Here is an 18,039-nt window from a genome sequence, read left to right as displayed (position 1 = left end):
CCACTGATGGGCCCATCAGTGCAGATAGATGGACCGATCACATTGCCTAGTCCAAACTACGGTGTAGTCAAAGATGATAGTCGTTTGAGGAGGAACGAATGAGAATAGGTACATAATGTTCGACTAGGGGAACCGAATCGCCCCGTGACCGCACCCGTTTCAGCGGCGCTCTTGCGGTAGATCTTGAGCGAAAAAGTAAGTACGCAGACGGAAGAGACGAATACGATACTCGCCTATCATCTCGCAGGGCACAGCGGAACAATCATCTCACCTCGATACCCAGGAGCGGGCGCCCGAGTCTGGCGCGCTCAAGTCGGAACGTGACGGCCAGTGAGCACACTGCCATTACGTGTCGTATGCTGCCAAGAATTGACCATGATGGTACGTCCGTCGCAGTATCTCAACTCGAGGAATACTGTCAAGAAATTCGAGAGGGAGATGGTCGAGGAGGAGCTGAAGCGCCGAAGAGCAGCGGTGGCGTGTCGCCACCTAAAAGTGTGCTTGCCACCGGATCTGAGATTCCTAGGCGCTACATGATAAGTACCAAGTACTATACTTAGCTACTACTAGTAACTTGAAGTACACTAGCAGGCCGCGGCAATACCGTACTCAAATTGAGACCAAACAAATCCTCGACGAGATTTATTATCATCTGCACGGTCTCTGGCAGAACCACAGCTCTGGCGAACATCGGACATCGTTCCGATTGGTTACTTGTCAGCTCTCGACACGCTTGAAGGAAGAGCGGCCCCGGGCACGAGTTAACTCACACTAGTAGTACGGTACGGTAAGTAGTAGACTGTGCAAGCTGCTCGGGTGCTCCACTGGGAGCGGCCGTCTAAGGTTTGCGGCGACATTTCAATGACGGTGTCGCCGTGAATCCGCAACACAATCATCTGTTCTCGTCTACTAACTGCATTTGCCTGTGACTATCAGCATTACAGCACGAACATGAAGGCCATCGTGACTCTGGGTAACGGGCACTTCGAACTGAAGGACGTACAGACACCACGCGCCTCGGCCGGTGAAATGCTAGTGAAAGTCGCTGCAACTGCTCAAAATCCCGTGGATTGTAAGCATGCCGATTGATGATGAAGGGTCAAGCGTTCTGCTCACCGGGCTGCCAATCCAGGGAAAACCGCTCTCCTGCACAAGAAGCCTGAAAACATCCTAGGTTGTGACTTCGCGGGCACTGTGGTTGAAGTCGGTCCGGAGGTTCCTGAAACTTTGCGACACAAGGGCGAACGCGTGGCTGGATGCATACAGGGCGGTAGGCACTGGTTCGTACTCTGTTGATGCGGACCTCACCTTGAGTTGTTTACCAGGCGTAGCACCGAACGGCGCGTTCGCGGAATACGTGGTAATGGAGGCTGCCCTCGCCATATCGCTGCCCGACTCGGTGACATTCGAAGAAGGGGCGCAGCTGGGTATAGCATGCTTCACAAGCTGTCTCGCCCTGTACCGATGCCTCAAGCTTCCTACGCCCGACTGCCCTGCCACGGAGCCGATTCCTATGCTCATCTGGTCGGGCACGTCTGCGACAGGGCAGTATGCCATTCAGTTTGCGAAGCTGAGTGGCCTGCGAGTCATCACGACGGCGTCGCCCAAACACTTCGACCTCGTCAGGTCTCTCGGGGCGGACGAGGTGTATGACTACGCCGACTCTAAGACCCCCAGGAAGATCTTCGCGGCCACTGGAGGCACTCTTCGGCACGCCATGGATTGTATCAGTCAAGACAGGACACCGAACCAGGTTAGCACATCGCTAAGCAAGGAGGGCGGCAATATCGCAACTCTTCTGCCCTACGTCAGCAGGTCGAAAGGAGTTCAGACCCAGCTCATTCTCGCCTACACTATCTTAGGGAAGGTAAGCTTGATAGCTATCTCCTTGCGTACATTTCCACTCAGGCCCACGCATTCGCACAGGAAATAACTTTCCCCTTTGCGCATCCTGCTGTCGAGGAGGATCATCAAAGTGCTGTGGAGTACGCGCAGTTGATCTCGAAACTCCTATCGCAGGGGAAAATCAAGCACACACGAATCAATTTGTTCCCCCACGGACTGCAGAGCGTCAAGGATGGCTTCGAATACATGGGAGCAGGCAAGGTAACCGTGTTCCATCTCTCCGTCAAGACACGTCCTGACATCGCGGTGATGAGGTCCATGCGGAAAAGATCACGTACCGGATCTCAGACACTCCGGGCGTGGATTCCTGATTATTCAGTTCAACGGTCGTTGCTCTCCACTCCCGTTACGGTGTACGCCGTAGCTATGTAGATTGTCGCCAGTTGCTTCAAGAGAGGGTATCACGCTCGTTGGCGTCGGCGCGCTCAGGTCTAAGCATGACTGCTCTGCACGTAGGGTCCGGAGTTCTACATGTTTGGTCATCGACAAGCAAGCGACCTAGTGCTCAGGCTACAGATTATGTCCGTAAGTGAGTAACTGGTTACTCAGCGTGACCGCATGTGACCGCAGTCTCCATATCCGCATCAGGTTGCGTCCCTGCAATGAAGCTGATGAGCTCCCGGGACTCCTTCCGCCGTCCGACGTGCGCCGATTACGTTCTCACAGGCATGGGTAAGTCTCGTATGGTTTTGGTCAAAACGGACCGCAATATGGATGCCGCCGTATCAGAAGGCCACGTCTGCCAAGTACGCCCAACAGTATCCGGTACGTATTTCGAGACGGGGCCGTGGTCCCCGCATCAAACCCACACCACATGCCTCTGTCAGTACACTGACTCCTGTGAAGCGAACACCCTCGGAGTAAGTTGTGCGAGATACATATACAGTACAGCGCTAGGCTACGTGGCTAACTACTACATGTGTCCGATATAGCTCGGAAAGCATAAACAAGAAATGTGATACAATGGGCGTGATGGGCTTCACTACGCTAGTACATGACTGTCTGTATACGAAGATGCCATGGCCCACCGCGGCATCGAAGTGGATAACCGAATTTCGAAAGCACAGCTACTTCAGGTCCATTTCGATCTCCTCAAAAACCAGGATAGTTGGGAGCTGAGGCCCGATGTGCAAGTGACTACGATTCCGCGAACCCGCATCGTACTTGGACCAGTGTCGTCTTGAACTGTTCTCGACTTGCTTGATCTTGAGGAACAGTCGAAAGCTGAGGATGCCGTCCAACGCCCAAGTTATCCTGGGTGATGAAGTTATATACATGGTAGAGATAGCACCGGAATAGATGGCACTGCTTACGGTGGCATGAGCAAAGTATACGCCGCCTGAATATTTGTCAGTATCGGCTCTTCACAAACGGTCGATAGACTTACCGAACCAAAGATTGTTGGCAGCAACCTTGACAGCCGTAGTACTGGACCATATTCATCAACACGATGCCAGGAAATGATGATATAAATCTTACGTAGAAATGCCTGGACACGATGTGATTGTTAGCCATCACACCGTGAGAGACAACGGAGATGTGACGCACAAGAAATGTGTAGAAGCCTTGCTTGTATAGGACACCAACGATGGCAGTGTTCGGTCTCCGTGGGGTCATCAGAGAACTCAGAAGCACCATGGACAATGCGAACAAATCGAACGCGACCTGCAATGGCACATGAGATCGTGTGCACTCATGACACCGGGGGGCGACATGCTCACCATCCCGGCCCACGATCCAATAAGATACCAAGATTTCTTCGGGAAGACACATGTCGCGGCCGGATAAACGGAATCGAAATGCACGTACTGCACCTCCGCTGCGATCAATGTTGCTTGTCAGATGCCCAGAGCGCGCAGGATGTGTGAACGCACCAGTAAGCTGCTTCAGAACATAGCCGTCGGATACGATGGTTCCAGCCATGCATATGAAGAAAGCTACTCCGAGGACGTATTTCACGAATTTTCGGTCGTCCCATATTCGATACAATCGAAAGAGGATGTAAGCTGCCAGTCGGCATCAGTCAGTAGATATCCTGTGTAGCGCCAGATCCGACTCACAATGAACTGAGGCATTACTGAAAAGACCATATACGACGGCGAATATGGTGAATGAAGCACACCTGTCGCCGAGGGCGCCCATAAGCGAAGTCAAGGCGATCTTGATAAAATCATGTCCCACTTCTAGGTTTCACGGTCAGATACGAGTAGTCGTTCCAGGAATGGTGTTCATACTTACATTCCGATCCATAGGTGCGATACCACTCAGTACTACCAATATGCAGTCTGTGAGCATATGACGAGACAGCCTAGACCGGGTGCCACGTACCGACGGCGAAGTAAATGAGGCCTGCCTCCCTCAGATAGACATCGGCGAGCACACATATCGCCAAGAAGAGAGGCGGCTCTTGCCATACATACTGGATCTCCCGCGGCAAGTTCAGTAGGTGGTCGTAGAGGACAAGCGTGACTCCAACACCTGTACAACGTCAGAAGTCACAGGGACCTACATAGTACAGGAAGGAATTGCCTGACCTGCGAGGTATTTGGATACCTCCAAGGCTTGGAGGTCGCTTGCGGAGACCGACATCGTATCGCCGTCGTGAGGGCTTAGGAGCGCCAGGAAGCGTTCGGTTGCTTGAATGTATTATAACCAACTTCGCTCTGCGAAGCGCCATTCCGTAAGAGGTCGGGACGCCGGCGCCAAGGACACCTGTCAACTGAACGCAATTGCCGTGGGGCGAGTAACACTGCAGTGCTTGTCGGATTGCTCAACAATGATTGCGCGCCGTATGATGATATGATGCCGGAATAGATCCCAGGCCCACGAGCGGAGAGCTGCAACGTAACGGCGGCCAGCGGCTTCGGACTGGAACAGATCCCGCTGTTATCATCACCTGCCAGACAGTCATCCTATTCGCAGATTTGAAGCGAGACAAATGGGGAGGAGTAAACCTTCTCGGAGGCGATCGAGGCATCGATATCAAATCACTAGCGCTCTTCTCCGAAGGCTGAGAGTTGGCTAGGAGCATACTTGGGGACCTAGGTAAGCAATTGATTGAGAAAGAGGAGACTATCGGCATCGTGTCCACCTGCGTCAGTACAGAATGCATGCTGCTGTAAGAACACCGAGACATTCAGGAGTATCCTCTCGGTCCGAGTAGCGCCGACACAGCTCTGGGCACGATCTTCAGTTGACCGTGTGTACTAGTCTCCCGTAGGCAGACCACATATACGACCTCTTTGGAGGGGAGGAGGGCGGTCTATGACGGTCGTTATCGCGGAAAAATACTTACAGTGAGAACTTAGTTGTCGCGTAAGACTTGCCACTTAGTTGACACGTGAACCGTACCCTTTGGACATAAATTCATGCCGTTTCGTGCACTTGGTCTCTACAATCATGCATATATTTCTTGTCTAGTCACTAATACTGTATATAGTTTGCAGTGAGACACACCCGTTGTCTGCTCACCTAGAATGCCAAAGTCCGCTTCGGCGGCTGATCAATTGCCTAATGCGGAATCATCAGCCAGTTGTGGCAACTTTGTCTACGCGCACTGCGGCTGTCCATTGCATGACATGGATAGCACGAACCCCGGAAGCCCGATCATCATATTATAGACTCGGAGCTGTGAAATGCCTTTTCATACTCCATAGCCCCCCTTATTGACGAGACGAATGGCCCGGGATCTTCAGTAGGAGAGCCATGGCCTTGAGCCCGCGGTTCTCATGGTATCGAAAGGGACAGATATTATGACATAAGTTGAAAGTGTATCAATTCAATGCAGAAATGTCATGCATCACAGAGAATAAAGGGGAAACCGTCTGGCGCAGTGGTCCCGGCAAGTGCGATGTTCATCCCGATTTGGCAAGGCCGCCTCGGGCACGTCGGCCGGGCGCCAATCACACTAAGTCTAAGTCGCGCGAAAGTAAGTCTTCAGAGTAAGTCAATCGCCGCGGAGCTACGACTTTCCTATAAGTATTTTACCGCGAAACCGTCACTCATAGCGGTCGGATCCGTGCGGTCGACACGATCACACTGGAGACTGTTGGTAGCCATGAAACCTAGGCCATGTTCTTGGTCTTCGATGACACACACTGACCTGCTGTTCTAATAACCTCGCGTTCCATGTTACGGTCGGTATGCTTCTGATGGCCTTCCAACTGATATAAATGTATTCCACCTCCCGGCATGCACGGCTCGTAGGATTTCGTACGAAGTTCCAGTGCACGCTTCACATTGCACGCCTCACCGAACACAGCGCACTGAGTGAGCTCAGGTCAACATTGCCACGAAAAGCCGCTCTGCGCCATATCAAATTGTAACTCACCTATGCATGCCGGTTCCGACGTGTCACACAGATGGAGTGCAACACAGCCTAACACTGCAGGACGCCTGTTCGAGCCTCTAACTTCCGTAACGCGGTGTCGCGATGGTTCCCGTAGCCTTCTGATATGTGGGCCGACTTGAGCGCAATTGGGCCATGGTGAGTCAATGTGAGCACAACCGATGATCGACTTCGAAGTCATATCCCCCAAGGCCGCTTTCCAGATCAGAAACTTCGATGATCCATTTCGAAAGGATTCAGTGCTACGCAGACCTGTTTGATACAATGGATAAAACCCAACGATCAGCTACGTTCCCAGGAAGAGAAGGGATACGTACAACCTCATGTTTCCAAGGCGATCAACTTCTATTGCAAACGGAGTCCCGTCGGTGCCAGAGCGTGCAAGACTGCGCTGGATCGCTCGACTTTGAACGGAAGACGCCGCAGTATTTGTGGATCGTTGCGTTGCATGACCCTCCCTTTGAGCCTTGAAGAGAGAGGGTACTGTATGCCACGTATGGAGACGAGTTGAGACGATCGACTCTTGCCCCACTTCAAGATTCAAATGAAGGGTCGTGGGCTGGAATGATGCGTTACGCCTTTTGTCGTCCTATAAGACCCCACAGCCTCTGAGCAGCCTGCATAGTTCAATTGGTACTGCTGCGAACATGGCAGCGGCGGCACAGAAATGGGTTTGGGTGAGGCCCATTAGTACTGGCAAGCGCTAGTACTAGTAGCCAGCTAGTAGCAGTAGCGATACAATCTTCTCACGGTGTGCAAGCGACCAGGTGGCGGCCGCCACAATGGGAACACTCGACAATATTGACCTCCAGCGGTATGGATTCACGGCGATGACGAAAGCAGTTTAACACTGGTTAGATTGATTAGGACGAGAGGGAGGATCTGATGCCCCACAACGCCAAGGCTCCGCAACTAGTATACTTACAGAAACTGTCAGGCACCGTACGTTGCCTATTAATGCTCCAAGAAACTGAGCTATGCAGCTATAGCATATCAGTAACTTAGCCTCACACATAGTGAAACCTAATATCAGAAGTCGAGTGACCGCTCAGGCTGTTGGTTCCAATTACTAAACTTTCTTGAATGTGCGTTGAATCATTCGTCGAGCGATCGGCGTGATTCATCTCACCTTGATCTCACATCCTCACCCCAAGCATCATGAGACTGCGACGACAAGAGCCGCGGAGTTGCGATGTGTCGCAACCCTGCTAACGCGGTTTATCGCTTGTGGAATGACACTGCTGACATACGTTATGAGTTGGTTCCTCGATCTGCAGTGTCAGACATCCTGTCGTACAAATTACTGATACTCGACTGTCGGACTGACTGTCACATGCCTGCGCCTCTGCGCTTCATTCCTACCCTGCACATCACAGGCTTTCGCAAGAATCCCTCCTTGATATCTAACTGTGGGATCATCATCAGCATCCTCAGGCTAGGACCGCGATACAGGCCTTGGAGACATGCCTTCTGACTTGGTTCTTCCAAGACGAAATGGTAACGCTGGAATACAGAAGCGATGATGATAAACAATTCCATGCTCGCGAGGTTGCGTCCGATACATCCCCTGACACGAGATTCTGGTTAGGACTGAAGTCGCGTAGATCACGCAATCACGATGCACCTTGGCCCGAAAGAGAATGGGTTGAACGCTTTCTGGAGTTCGTTCTTGTCGCGTTCCAGCCATCGTTCCGGTCGGAATAAGTCGGCATCGCTCCCCCATATCTCCTTGTTCCGGTGAACAGTATATGTCGGCACTGACAGGACCGTTCCCTCAGGGAAGAACCGCCCACACACTGTCAGGCCACCCGAAGCAACCTCGCGCGGCAGACCGATTCCAGAGGTTGAGTGTACGCGCATGCCCTCGTTGATTACCGCATCAAGGTACGGAAGACGCTTGACTTGCTCGAAGGTGACGATGGGGTCCTCTTCGCCGCTTAGCGCCGCGTCCAGCTCGGCTTGCAACTTCTGCTGGACATCAGGGTTGACCGCAAGGTAATACGCGATCGCGCACGAAGTGCTGCAGAGAAGTTCAATGGGTCAGCGATTGAAAATCGACGAAGCATAGGGGACCTCACTTCGAAGTTGTGTCCGACCCGGCAATAAGCTGTGTCAGCGCGTCCGCGGTGAGCTCCTTCGCACCCAACGGGCTCCCCTCTTTGTCCTTCCCTTGCTGTAGCTTCGACAGCAGATCCGTCCTCTCCGTCGGCGCAGCCAACCGCTTTGATATCGCCGCAATAGCCATTCCCGCTAGTAGCTCCACCGAAGCACTTCCTTGGCGGTACCAGGGGACGAACCGGGCCAGCCACGGTCGCCAGTGCGTCGGCAACACACCGATCGACGCAGAGTACTCGCCGCGCTCATTGATGATCCGCACGGCAGGGCAGTAGGTCACCTCCGGGGAGCCTTTCTCTGAGCTGCCGTACGATGCCATTGCGGCCTCCTGGGATAAGACAGTTGGTGCTGTGTCAGCGCAGGCTTGAAGCATTCCAAACGGTGCCCCAAAGGCCAAGTCGCCTAGAGCAGGTGAACATTCATCAGCAAGCGACGCAAGAAGCAATGGTAACCTCGCATACCGATGATGTCGAAAGCGAGGTAGTTGAACCACGGCAAACAGTCCATCCACACACGACCGTCCTCGCCCCGCCACCCCTCCCCCTCCTTCCCCGCAAAGCCCTTCGCGCCGAGTCCGCACAGCCGGTCCCACTGCCGGAAAAGCGCCGCGACGTGCACGCGCGTGTACGGCTCGAACTCGAGCACGCTCTTCTGCGAGAAGACGTGCGCGACGACCTTGCGCTTGCGCGAGTGGTCCGCGCGCGAGCGGGTGTTGAAGAGCCCACGCGTGATCGACACAAACGCGTCGTAGAAGTCGGACTTCGTCGTTCCGTTCCCGTGCGCGTAAATCTCCTGAATGGCGGCGGGGTCGCTGATGGATAGGTGGTTCGGCGCGAGCCGGACAAAGATTCCTATGCGGTGGCGAGTTAGACACGACGGTCTTGCATGGCGTGGTGAGGCTTGCCATGCTGCTCGTGGAGTTGGTGAACAAGCTCAGACCGATGTCCCTGGGCAGCAACCCGTCCAAGCCATATATCCGATATCTTGGCTAGGAAGGGTCCTGGATACGAACAAAGAGCATGCGGATCTGCGATGAAGTAGACCAGATGAATGACAATTGCGGCAGAGAGAAGCAAGAGGACTAATATGGCTACAGTGATCAAGTTCATAGCGTTGCAAGAGAGGGTCTCAGAGCACAATTGGGTTGCGCCGGAGATGTGCTTGTCAATGCGCAACCTGAACTTATACTACGGAGAACTCTTGCTTCCTAGCGTGAATGTGGAATGATTTCGGGTGACATGACACTTACATCACAATGCCGAAGCGTCTGCATCGGTTTACGGCTGACCATGCCCGGCTTTTATCCCCGAGCATACCCTCAAAAGAGCTCTGCGTTCCTACGGATTTCAACGTGAGGGACGCCGAATGCGATTCGATTTAGTCAAAGCAGCTCACATGTGCTGACAGCCACTACAGCTTCTTCGCTACAAATACTCCATGGGTGCCCGACGTGCCCTTCGCGAACGCGCGCGGGCAGTAACCTAGTCTGGAACGGTGGAGAAGGTACATGGTCGCTCGACGCAAAGCTCAAAAACAGCCGCCTACGTGACCTCGATGACACCGGAAGCGGCAGATAGATTTGCGTATGACCAGTGGCGGAGGCTGCAGATGTGATAGTGTTAGAACGTGAACCGAGCTTAAACTGCTCTCGATGTCAATTATGATTCACGTACAATCCGATGATAACCGACTGGAGCCTGAGGCCACACGAGTTGCTTCAGCGCACAATGCCTGGAACATCTAAAAGAGTCGCCCGAGTATGGTTTCTGGCCGAATGAAAGAGTTTCAGCGACAAGAACGCTGACAGAGGCATAGAAGGATAAACCGGCTCTCACGATCGCGACTCTTGAAGTGCAGTGGGGGAGAATATTCGGTAGCTGTTCCTGCCCAAATGAGCATATGACTACGTGCGCAGAAGGCTCGTCACATTCATCAGCAAGTGCTGCTTTCCTCAAGCATGGATTCACACTCGGCATCGTAGCTGCATGCAGTCAACTAAGCACACTGTCTGCGCTCGAGAAGTTCCTACATTGAACGGTACCTGCATCCATAAAATAATCCGTCAAATTTGTCTGTCCCCGCTTTGTATTGCCTTGACATACCTGAGTGTTCGTAGAGCAGTGAAGCCTGGCAACACGATTAGACGATCTATAATGGGTCCTGGTATCCATATTGTCACGTCCAACGCACGTGTGCATTGTGTACGCAATCTCTTCAGGTAGTTTCATAGCGACTACACGCATTGGCGGTCGACTGTTTTGGGTGTTCCAAGCACCCAAGCACCAGAGCAATTCAACTGTTAGACGATGAGCCATAAACGGACTGAGACCAGGATTGGCTCTTCGACGTCTTGAGGTTGAAGGCCGCATATGAAGGAGCCAAGACGGATTGGGAAAAGGTCCTAGCTCAGGCTGGCGGAATCAGATTGCAGTCCTACACCGTACATACTTACAAGGTGATAGTTAGGACCAAGTTAGGACTCGACAGGATTTGAAGAGATTTGAAGTCCAGTGCCTCGGCCATATGCTCGGCTCACGTGGCGGCAACGTGGCGGCGCGTCTGGTGGTGGCGGCCAAGCGCCCGACCGGCGACGAGCATCTCGACGACTTGTGTGTTACACTAAGCGGCATCCCCGTGAAGATTCCTTGCAATGTTCACATCCTTCTACTCAATTGTCTGCTATGCTTGAGGGTTTGGCGGGGTCATTGATATTGAGCTCAGAAATGCAACATGTGGCTTGGTATCCGGTACGTTCTACGACTTTTATGACAACGCGAATGAGATTGCGGGGCCTGGAGGAGGGGTACGTCGTTTATGGTTTAAAAATGAGGTGTGCGTGTCGCTTATGCCGATCGTTTTTTCTCAGATAGTGCAGACTAATGTTCCGCGAACGATGGAAGATCTCATAACAATTGTGTGCGCTCGCTGTGAGGCTCTATGGCATAATACCGTGAAGACGATCGCAGTCCTTGCAAGGTTCAAAAACGCGGCACACATTGCCTTGCGGCCCGTGCCCATGTGAGTCCATACTTCAGAGATAACAGCCATACACCTCTGAGCGAGGACAAGGTTATGCCCACCCCCGCAATTCCCTTCATTACCGCCGATAGTGGCAGCATCACTTGTTGAGCAGTCCGCAGGCTGTCACTGTCAGAAGCCCCTGGGCCCTCTCCGCATCCGCAGTCACTTGGAGCCGTTATGATTGATTGCACGAGGAGGACGTACGGTTCAACCCCGATGATTGGCTGGCCGAGACGAGAGGCGTACCTTTTAGTGTACGCACGGGTTGTGCATGGACACAGGCACTGGTGCGTCTAGATACCGCCAGACCTAGACGCTCTACACGTACATAGTACGCACGGCATGCTAGCAGGGCTATGTCAACGGTGTATAGGTACAGAACGTCAGTGCTACCGTTCTTTGACCGTCTACACGACGATGAATCATGACTTGCAGGCCGATGACACAGTGACACAGAACCTTCAGCGCTTCAGCCTCAGGCCCCTACAATCCACCAACGGATGCAAATGTAGCGGGGTGATCCGCCTGTCACCCTGATGCTCACCCTGTTCATCTGCTGACGGCGCCATCATCGTCCATTACACGTAGGGACCATCAAGGACGAACTCGCAGATGTGACTTCACTCAATGGAATCGTGTGTTTTATGTACGTTGCACCATTGTCTGCGTTGCCGTATGCCTTCACTAATTCATGACCGCACGGGTAGGACGATATCCTAGCAGATCCTAGCATGCGCGTACAACGAGGCATCGGGCGCTTACCTATCGACTTTACACCATACAAGCACTATACGACAAAATGATGCGCCCACACCAACCACACATGGTCTCTTCGCTCAGGTACCAACACACACGCCACTTCGCTTCAACTCCCTCTATACTCTAATCGTCGACCAGTGACGGATATGAAACCCGCCATCAATTAGTGCGGTCCGATTAGGGCTGCTAGTGGCGTCGCCCCCGAGCATTTTAAGTTACATCCAAGATACATCTGACATCAAACGCGAGGGCGCACCGGGACCGCAAAGGCTGTGCAGTAACGGAACGGCCCGCCAGTATAACTTGCGATACAGAACCTACTGCGCGGCGCACGTCCCTCTGCCCACCATGCCGGGCTGGATGAACAGCGGGAAGGCTCCGATCGCGGCTGTGACACTGGAATGTATTATTTATGGTGAGTAGTGGCACAGTTGCATCGCAGAAGTCACTCTGACGAACGTATCTGACTGAATGCAGGGTTTGCGACATGTACGTTTGCGATGACGGTTTGGGTTCTAAAGGACCGGAGGAGGATCCCGGTGAACGCTGCGATGCTCCTTATAGCAGCAGTGCTTTGGCTCATGGCTACGATAGTGCGTGTTCTCTCTATGCGATTCGCAGTCTGCTTACCGGCTCGCGTCTAGCGTGCCTGCACGGACATCGCGCAACTAATAATCGCGTTCGACAACGCTAACCTCCAAACACCCACCGGTCCCTTCGACTACCTATTGGACTTCAGCCACGGCTTGTTCGTGTTCGACCAATGCCTCTATTACATCTCCACTATCATCGGAGATGCTGTCGTTGTATGTTCCCAGTTCCCGAGTACTCGCGGGAGAACCTGACGTGTACCGTCAGATCTTCAGATGCTATATCGTCTGGAAGAAGTGGTATATCATTGCATTCCCATGTTTGACGTGTCTCGGGGCCATTTGTACGCGCATCACTGCTCTGTATGCCCTATTTTGCTCATACTTTCGATGCCTCTAGGTAGCTTTGCATGGGTTGAGTGGTGTTTCGCGAAAGGCATTCCATACCTCAACTGGATCCTCATGGCGTTCGCATTCACCTTGGCGACGAACTTGATTGCAACTAGTGCGCCACTTCCGTAGCTCCCTTCATTGATCGCTGTTCTCACCGTGCGCTGACCGCAGTACTCCTCGCGTATCGAATCTGGGCGGTCGGCTCGCAAACGTACCGAAACTTCGATCCGACCTACAGCAGGAACCCACTTCGGCCGATTCTCTTCGTCATCATCGAGTCTGGGATGATCTACTCCGTGATGCTCATGGTGGCGCTCATCACCATCCTCCACGCGCCTGCCGTGGAATGGGTCGTAAACGGCTTGGTGCGTAGCACGTCGTCTACGACGATGCGCTTTGTATACTGACAGAGCGCCCCTTATCCCCTAGATGACTTCACTCATATCCCTCATCTTCAATGCGGTGTTCGTCAGCATCGGCATGACCAAGAATCTGCAGGGTAGCACGGCCGTGCGAACCTCGCTTCGTACGCCGGTGCCTCTTGGTGCTATCATGTATCGCGACAGTAACCAAGGTACCTCCATGTCCACATCGAGGACGGAGGGCACGATCGAGACGGGACCATCCACGCTCAAAGGCATCGAGATCAAGCGTATTGACTCGTATGTCTAGGCAACACCCTGACCAGGAAAGGCCGGGCTAGTGAGCGAGACGTGGGTACGTTATTATTGTAAAATACTGATGTGCGATAGGGCTCTGTGGTCCTGTAAAGCTGATCCTCGTAATAGTAACTTATTCTGTAGCCAACATACCCTATGTGTACACGTAACAGTGTTAGCATGCCTTCCGATACTACTAGGTTGAAAATCCTCTTCGTCAGTATGACGCTCGAGACGAACGTGCCACTTTCCGGACGTAGTTGATGATTTGATATTGCTACTGACCAGTGTCTTGTGCAGCGAGGTACCATCTTTGCTATTAGTATGGTATGTTCCATTACCATGTCGTCGCGCAAATGTGTTGACGGTATCTATCTCTGCGCTAGAGCATGATCAAAGTTCATGATCCTTGTTCGGCTTGTCCCTCGTCTGACATTCTCGAGGCATGACAAAGCACTTTGTCTACGGTGCTTCTCTTGCACTGCCCGTGAGCGATCCACGCTGCTCTTCTGCGCATCCAAATGCTTGGAAGGGAGAATACCTCCAGAGGTTGTCACAGCACGCTACTCCCTGCTATCCCACAGACGCAAGCACAGTCGAGCATCACGTTTCGCCTCCACTCGATGGCTCTCTGTCGTTACCCGAGCTCTGTGAGTGGAACGGCGCGAAGAACCCTGTAGACCCGTTCTTCGTGTACTCCACCGGCGATGGTAACACCCGCACTCGGGCACTTGGGCCGAAGTGGTCAGGGCGATACGTGCTGGAGTGAAGATCATGACACTGACAGCTCGAATGAGATGGGCTCCGGGTATCGCGCACGATGCCGTTGTTGTCGTCCTGTCGCTTTTCAGTATGTTGTTGCATATCACATTATCGTCGTCTAGCTGATGCTGGTTTCAATGGAAAAATACCATTCCCTAGGATACGCGGTGTTTCCCATATCTCCTCGCAACTCTGCGGCTGCAATTGCGCGTCTCATAGAGTATAGAGAAATCAAGCATACAGTATGTACTGGTTGGTAGGGAACATGCGATGACAGACCTTTCTCGGGGTGCGCCTGCGATACCTAGAACACGCAGCCCATCCCTATCTCTTCCAGTGCTCTCGCCTATGCTGTCATACACCGAGGAAGCGTTATAGTCTCACGCGGCTCAACAAGAAGACAGCACAGATCTTGCATGCGTCGAAGCGTGCCATTATTCCCGTGTTTCATGGCATGGGGATATCGTCATTGTGCTGGGCAGTGAGTCTGCGTCGCGCCCTTCTTCCTTGCGACATGACTTCGGACGTGACATGCGTCGGCAATTAGTGCCTCTCTTGAATATCCTGGATGAGCAGTCTGAAGCTCGTCGGCGGTCATGGTCATACTAGTACGGTCACTGCTAGTGAACAGAGTGGCAGTCAGGATACCGAGTAGCACTTCATGGGTCGTACTTCCTATCTCAGTTAATCGTAACTTCCGAGTCGATCAGCTCGCCATTCGAACTTATCTGCTCTGTATCTCGCCTTCACTCGGTGGCTTACCGCCCGCGCGATGGTACTCATCCAGGGGCCAGGCTGAGGCTGGGTGCGAACGTGAAGTGAGATTTATGAACTAGGCCTATGTTGCTGGTGTCTAATATGGGATCAGCAATCGACACCGTGACAAATACATCGACGCATCCGAGTCGTCTGCGTTGTCTTCGACTCACAGCGCTCAACATCATCAGAAAACGAGGACCTGTGCAGCGTCATGTCTATCTACTACGACATCACTGACTCCCCGAGTATCCTATCGAGCGCGCCCTCCGCGGAAGCTTCTGTGATAAGTAAGCCTCGTCGCGAGTACGACGGTGAGCCAGTCAGAGCCTCACAGCACTGGAGACCGGTGGCTTGAATACTCTGAGAGTCTTCAAGAATTGCTCCCACTTCGCATCGCTGACAATGGGAGCGCGCACGAAGGGCGCCGCGCCCATTCCGTTGATGTATCCTCCCATGACAGGGAACGCTGCCTCAAAGGCGTCGTTCTCCTTCTCCATATGGCTGGCACGGGTAAGCATACCAGCCTCGACGTACCAGGAAAGATCCTCCCTGATGGTGTGGGTAACGTAGATATCCACAAGCGGCTTTGGAACTCCTTCGGCGAGCGCGGCCTCGTATGCCATGCGTGCCCCGACGGCCTCTACGAGTGACAAGCAGCGGGGAAGAACGAGGGATGCGAATGCCTTGCTGCGATGACCGTGTTTTCTGGCGATGTCGCGATATTCGTCGAAGAGAGAGGTTTCGTGCTTCGCAAGGAGGCTCTCTGGATCCGCGGCCGGAGGAAGACTGTATCTGCCAAGGAGTAGCTCAGTAGCAAGACCTGTGGAGTATTCATATCCGTCAGACGCACTGGGTGCGAGTATCTGATATAAATAGCGTACGGATGGAAAGCACGAGGATATCGCCTTCTGCAATGGTCATGCCCCGGAAGTCACTCTAAACAACACAGTGAGTAAAGCACGCGGCACCCAGAGCACTACACACCAACTGTGACGCAATCTGATTATAAGCAAAGAGGCCTTGTGCACCGCATCGCTCAGAGAGCTCGAGGTGGAGAGTCTGGAACTGGCGCATCGTGGCCGCCTTGAATATTGTCGCCGCTGCGTGTCTCATACGATGGTCTGCCGTCGTGTCCACAAAGCGCAAGATGATGTGCTTGCTCAGCGCCTGCAGAACGTACACCTGCGCCGCCGCATGGAAGATGGGCATCTGCTGCGTGCGGAATGAGATGATAGGCAGCGGCGCGCCATCGGGCCCGCCGATCTTGCGGCGTACGGAATACTTGAATGCAATGAGCGTCGCAATTTGGAGCAGGGGGATAGTGGTCGCGCTCAGGGAGAGTGTGCCAACAGCGACGCGCCAGATGGCCTGGAGGAAGTCCTGGTGCGGCGAGTCCGACTTTTCGAGGTCGCCGAGGAGGGCCGCCGAGGGCAGCGTAACATGTTCAAATCGAGTGATGGCGTGATTGACGGGCGCGGCACCGTGTCGGGTGGGGACAAGCCTGGGATCATCGTCAGCAGTTGTCAGAAATGCTGCGTTATGCCTAGATGCTCACTGCGCCGAAATCCCCTTAGACATGGACTTTCCGTCGTTCAGGGTGACTACGAAAGGGCGGATGCCCCTCTTCTCGCCGTCGACGACGAGCTGTGCGAAGACGATGGCGATGCAGGGGCGGCTGAGCACAGGAATAGTCGGCGGCATGTATCTGAAGAAAATAAGCTGCAAGAAGGTTCATGAGTACGGCGGACTTACTTAGCATTGGCTGCAGTAGGACAATGAAGATCAAAGCTCCCATCTTCGTGCAAGGTTGCCGTCGTACCCAAGTTGAACGCGTCAAGTCCATGGCTAACTGTTGTGACAAAGTTACAACGTTACTCGCTCATTAGCATAGATGTTCGCATACCTTCGGTAAGGCAGAATTGACCACTACGACGTCTGACGGTCAGTGCATCGTACAACGACATTACGAGATAGAAGCACTCACATTGTCTGGTACTCAGCAAGGCTTTGCGCGAGCGGATATAGATCGTTCCTGCGTGGTAGATATGTGCTAAGCGTCCCGAGACACAGATTGTAATGGATAGTTAATAAGGTGGTTGCGGCGCCGTCAATACATAAGATCGGGTCTTGGTGCAGCTTCCAGAACTTAGGCGTAAGCGTCGCAATATCCTTCAGATTGAGACCTGCCAGGCCGTCAACTACATGATACAGACGTAAAAGAAGTACTCGCCATAAGCTTTGGAGATAGATTCAGCACGGAGGTACGAGACCTCCCCAAGTTCTGATACCTGCGGTGCCTGCCAAAGCTCGGTCTTCAACAGTGATTCAGTAGGCCACACGTTTGCGCGAAGATGGGTGTGCATCTATACTACAAGAGGCGTCGGGTATTCACACGGGGGGGGGGGGACAAACGGCTGAGACAAAGACGCGAGACAATGATGACATCTGATTAATGATTGGTTGAGAGACGGACACCGAGCGCTTTCCGATTCTCTCGCTCGACCTGCATCTAGTGGCCCACTCTATGCTACAATCCCTCACATGCCCGAACTGTAACACAGCCCGCGAAACCGTCTATCACTATCTACTCGAGTGTCCGTCATACAACGATCATCGCGCGAAGCTCGCGCGCGACCTCGGACCAGCCGTCGCAGGATCAATTCGCCACCTCTTGACCAAACCAATCGAAGGCGATGGGCTCATTATTCGGCACTTACTATACCCTGCC

General features: G+C 53.2%; 5 protein-coding genes across 5 annotated transcripts; 2 read left to right on the top strand and 3 right to left on the bottom strand.

Annotated features, from left to right (window-relative positions):
• Nucleotides 1-951: 951 nt before the first annotated feature.
• C8Q71DRAFT_701787 (chaperonin 10-like protein) lies at nt 952-2,216 on the top strand (the record flags this gene model as incomplete). The annotated part of the gene is made up of 5 exons (XM_047920207.1): nt 952-1,072; nt 1,133-1,270; nt 1,326-1,867; nt 1,927-2,106; nt 2,160-2,216. 5 exons carry the CDS (start codon nt 952-954, stop codon nt 2,214-2,216), a joined length of 1,038 nt encoding a protein of 345 aa, XP_047782381.1.
• A 756-nt stretch (nt 2,217-2,972) lies between these two features.
• C8Q71DRAFT_854765 (uncharacterized protein) lies at nt 2,973-4,494 on the bottom strand (the record flags this gene model as incomplete). The annotated part of the gene is made up of 10 exons (XM_047927100.1): nt 2,973-3,244; nt 3,293-3,333; nt 3,385-3,394; nt 3,450-3,570; nt 3,627-3,724; nt 3,780-3,911; nt 3,966-4,065; nt 4,144-4,175; nt 4,234-4,383; nt 4,440-4,494. The coding sequence occupies 10 exons, from the start codon at nt 4,492-4,494 to the stop codon at nt 2,973-2,975; spliced, it is 1,011 nt and encodes a 336-aa protein (XP_047782380.1).
• A 3,088-nt stretch (nt 4,495-7,582) lies between these two features.
• On the bottom strand, nt 7,583-9,477 carry C8Q71DRAFT_846185 (cytochrome P450; the record flags this gene model as incomplete). Its single annotated transcript, XM_047926630.1, has 5 exons — nt 7,583-7,820; nt 7,878-8,273; nt 8,332-8,770; nt 8,830-9,219; nt 9,243-9,477. The coding sequence occupies 5 exons, from the start codon at nt 9,475-9,477 to the stop codon at nt 7,583-7,585; spliced, it is 1,698 nt and encodes a 565-aa protein (XP_047782379.1).
• Nucleotides 9,478-12,496: 3,019 nt separating this feature from the next.
• C8Q71DRAFT_854763 (uncharacterized protein) lies at nt 12,497-13,803 on the top strand (the record flags this gene model as incomplete). Its single annotated transcript, XM_047927099.1, has 7 exons — nt 12,497-12,563; nt 12,626-12,741; nt 12,793-12,954; nt 13,007-13,082; nt 13,139-13,243; nt 13,303-13,496; nt 13,561-13,803. 7 exons carry the CDS (start codon nt 12,497-12,499, stop codon nt 13,801-13,803), a joined length of 963 nt encoding a protein of 320 aa, XP_047782378.1.
• A 1,479-nt stretch (nt 13,804-15,282) lies between these two features.
• C8Q71DRAFT_742235 (acyl-CoA oxidase) lies at nt 15,283-17,716 on the bottom strand. Its single transcript, XM_047922848.1, has 8 exons — nt 17,542-17,716; nt 17,296-17,494; nt 17,215-17,237; nt 17,064-17,160; nt 16,867-17,016; nt 16,296-16,812; nt 16,193-16,247; nt 15,283-16,131 (listed from the first exon to the last, which is right to left on the bottom strand). The coding sequence occupies exons 1-8, from the start codon at nt 17,672-17,674 to the stop codon at nt 15,632-15,634; spliced, it is 1,674 nt and encodes a 557-aa protein (XP_047782377.1). The 5' UTR covers nt 17,675-17,716; the 3' UTR covers nt 15,283-15,631.
• Nucleotides 17,717-18,039: the final 323 nt, after the last annotated feature.

Source organism: Rhodofomes roseus, assembly GCF_022264815.1.
Source record: "Rhodofomes roseus strain CIRM-BRFM 1785 chromosome Unknown C8Q71scaffold_4, whole genome shotgun sequence".
Classification (NCBI taxonomy): Eukaryota; Fungi; Basidiomycota; class Agaricomycetes; order Polyporales; family Fomitopsidaceae; genus Rhodofomes; species Rhodofomes roseus.
This window is presented reverse-complemented; position numbering and strand designations above follow the sequence as displayed.

Bases quoted from the DNA above. Each gene is read 5' to 3' on its own strand.
- C8Q71DRAFT_742235 (XM_047922848.1), bottom strand. From the start codon at position 17,674: ATGCACACCCATCTTCGCGCAAACGTGTGGCCTACTGAATCACTGTTG. The intron at 17,495-17,541 runs GCGAGTACTTCT...ACGGCCTGGCAG, and splicing joins ATCTATCTCCAAAGCTTATG to GTCTCAATCTGAAGGATATT. The intron at 16,248-16,295 runs GTGTGTAGTGCT...TGTGTTGTTTAG, and splicing joins ATCAGATTGCGTCACAGTTG to AGTGACTTCCGGGGCATGAC.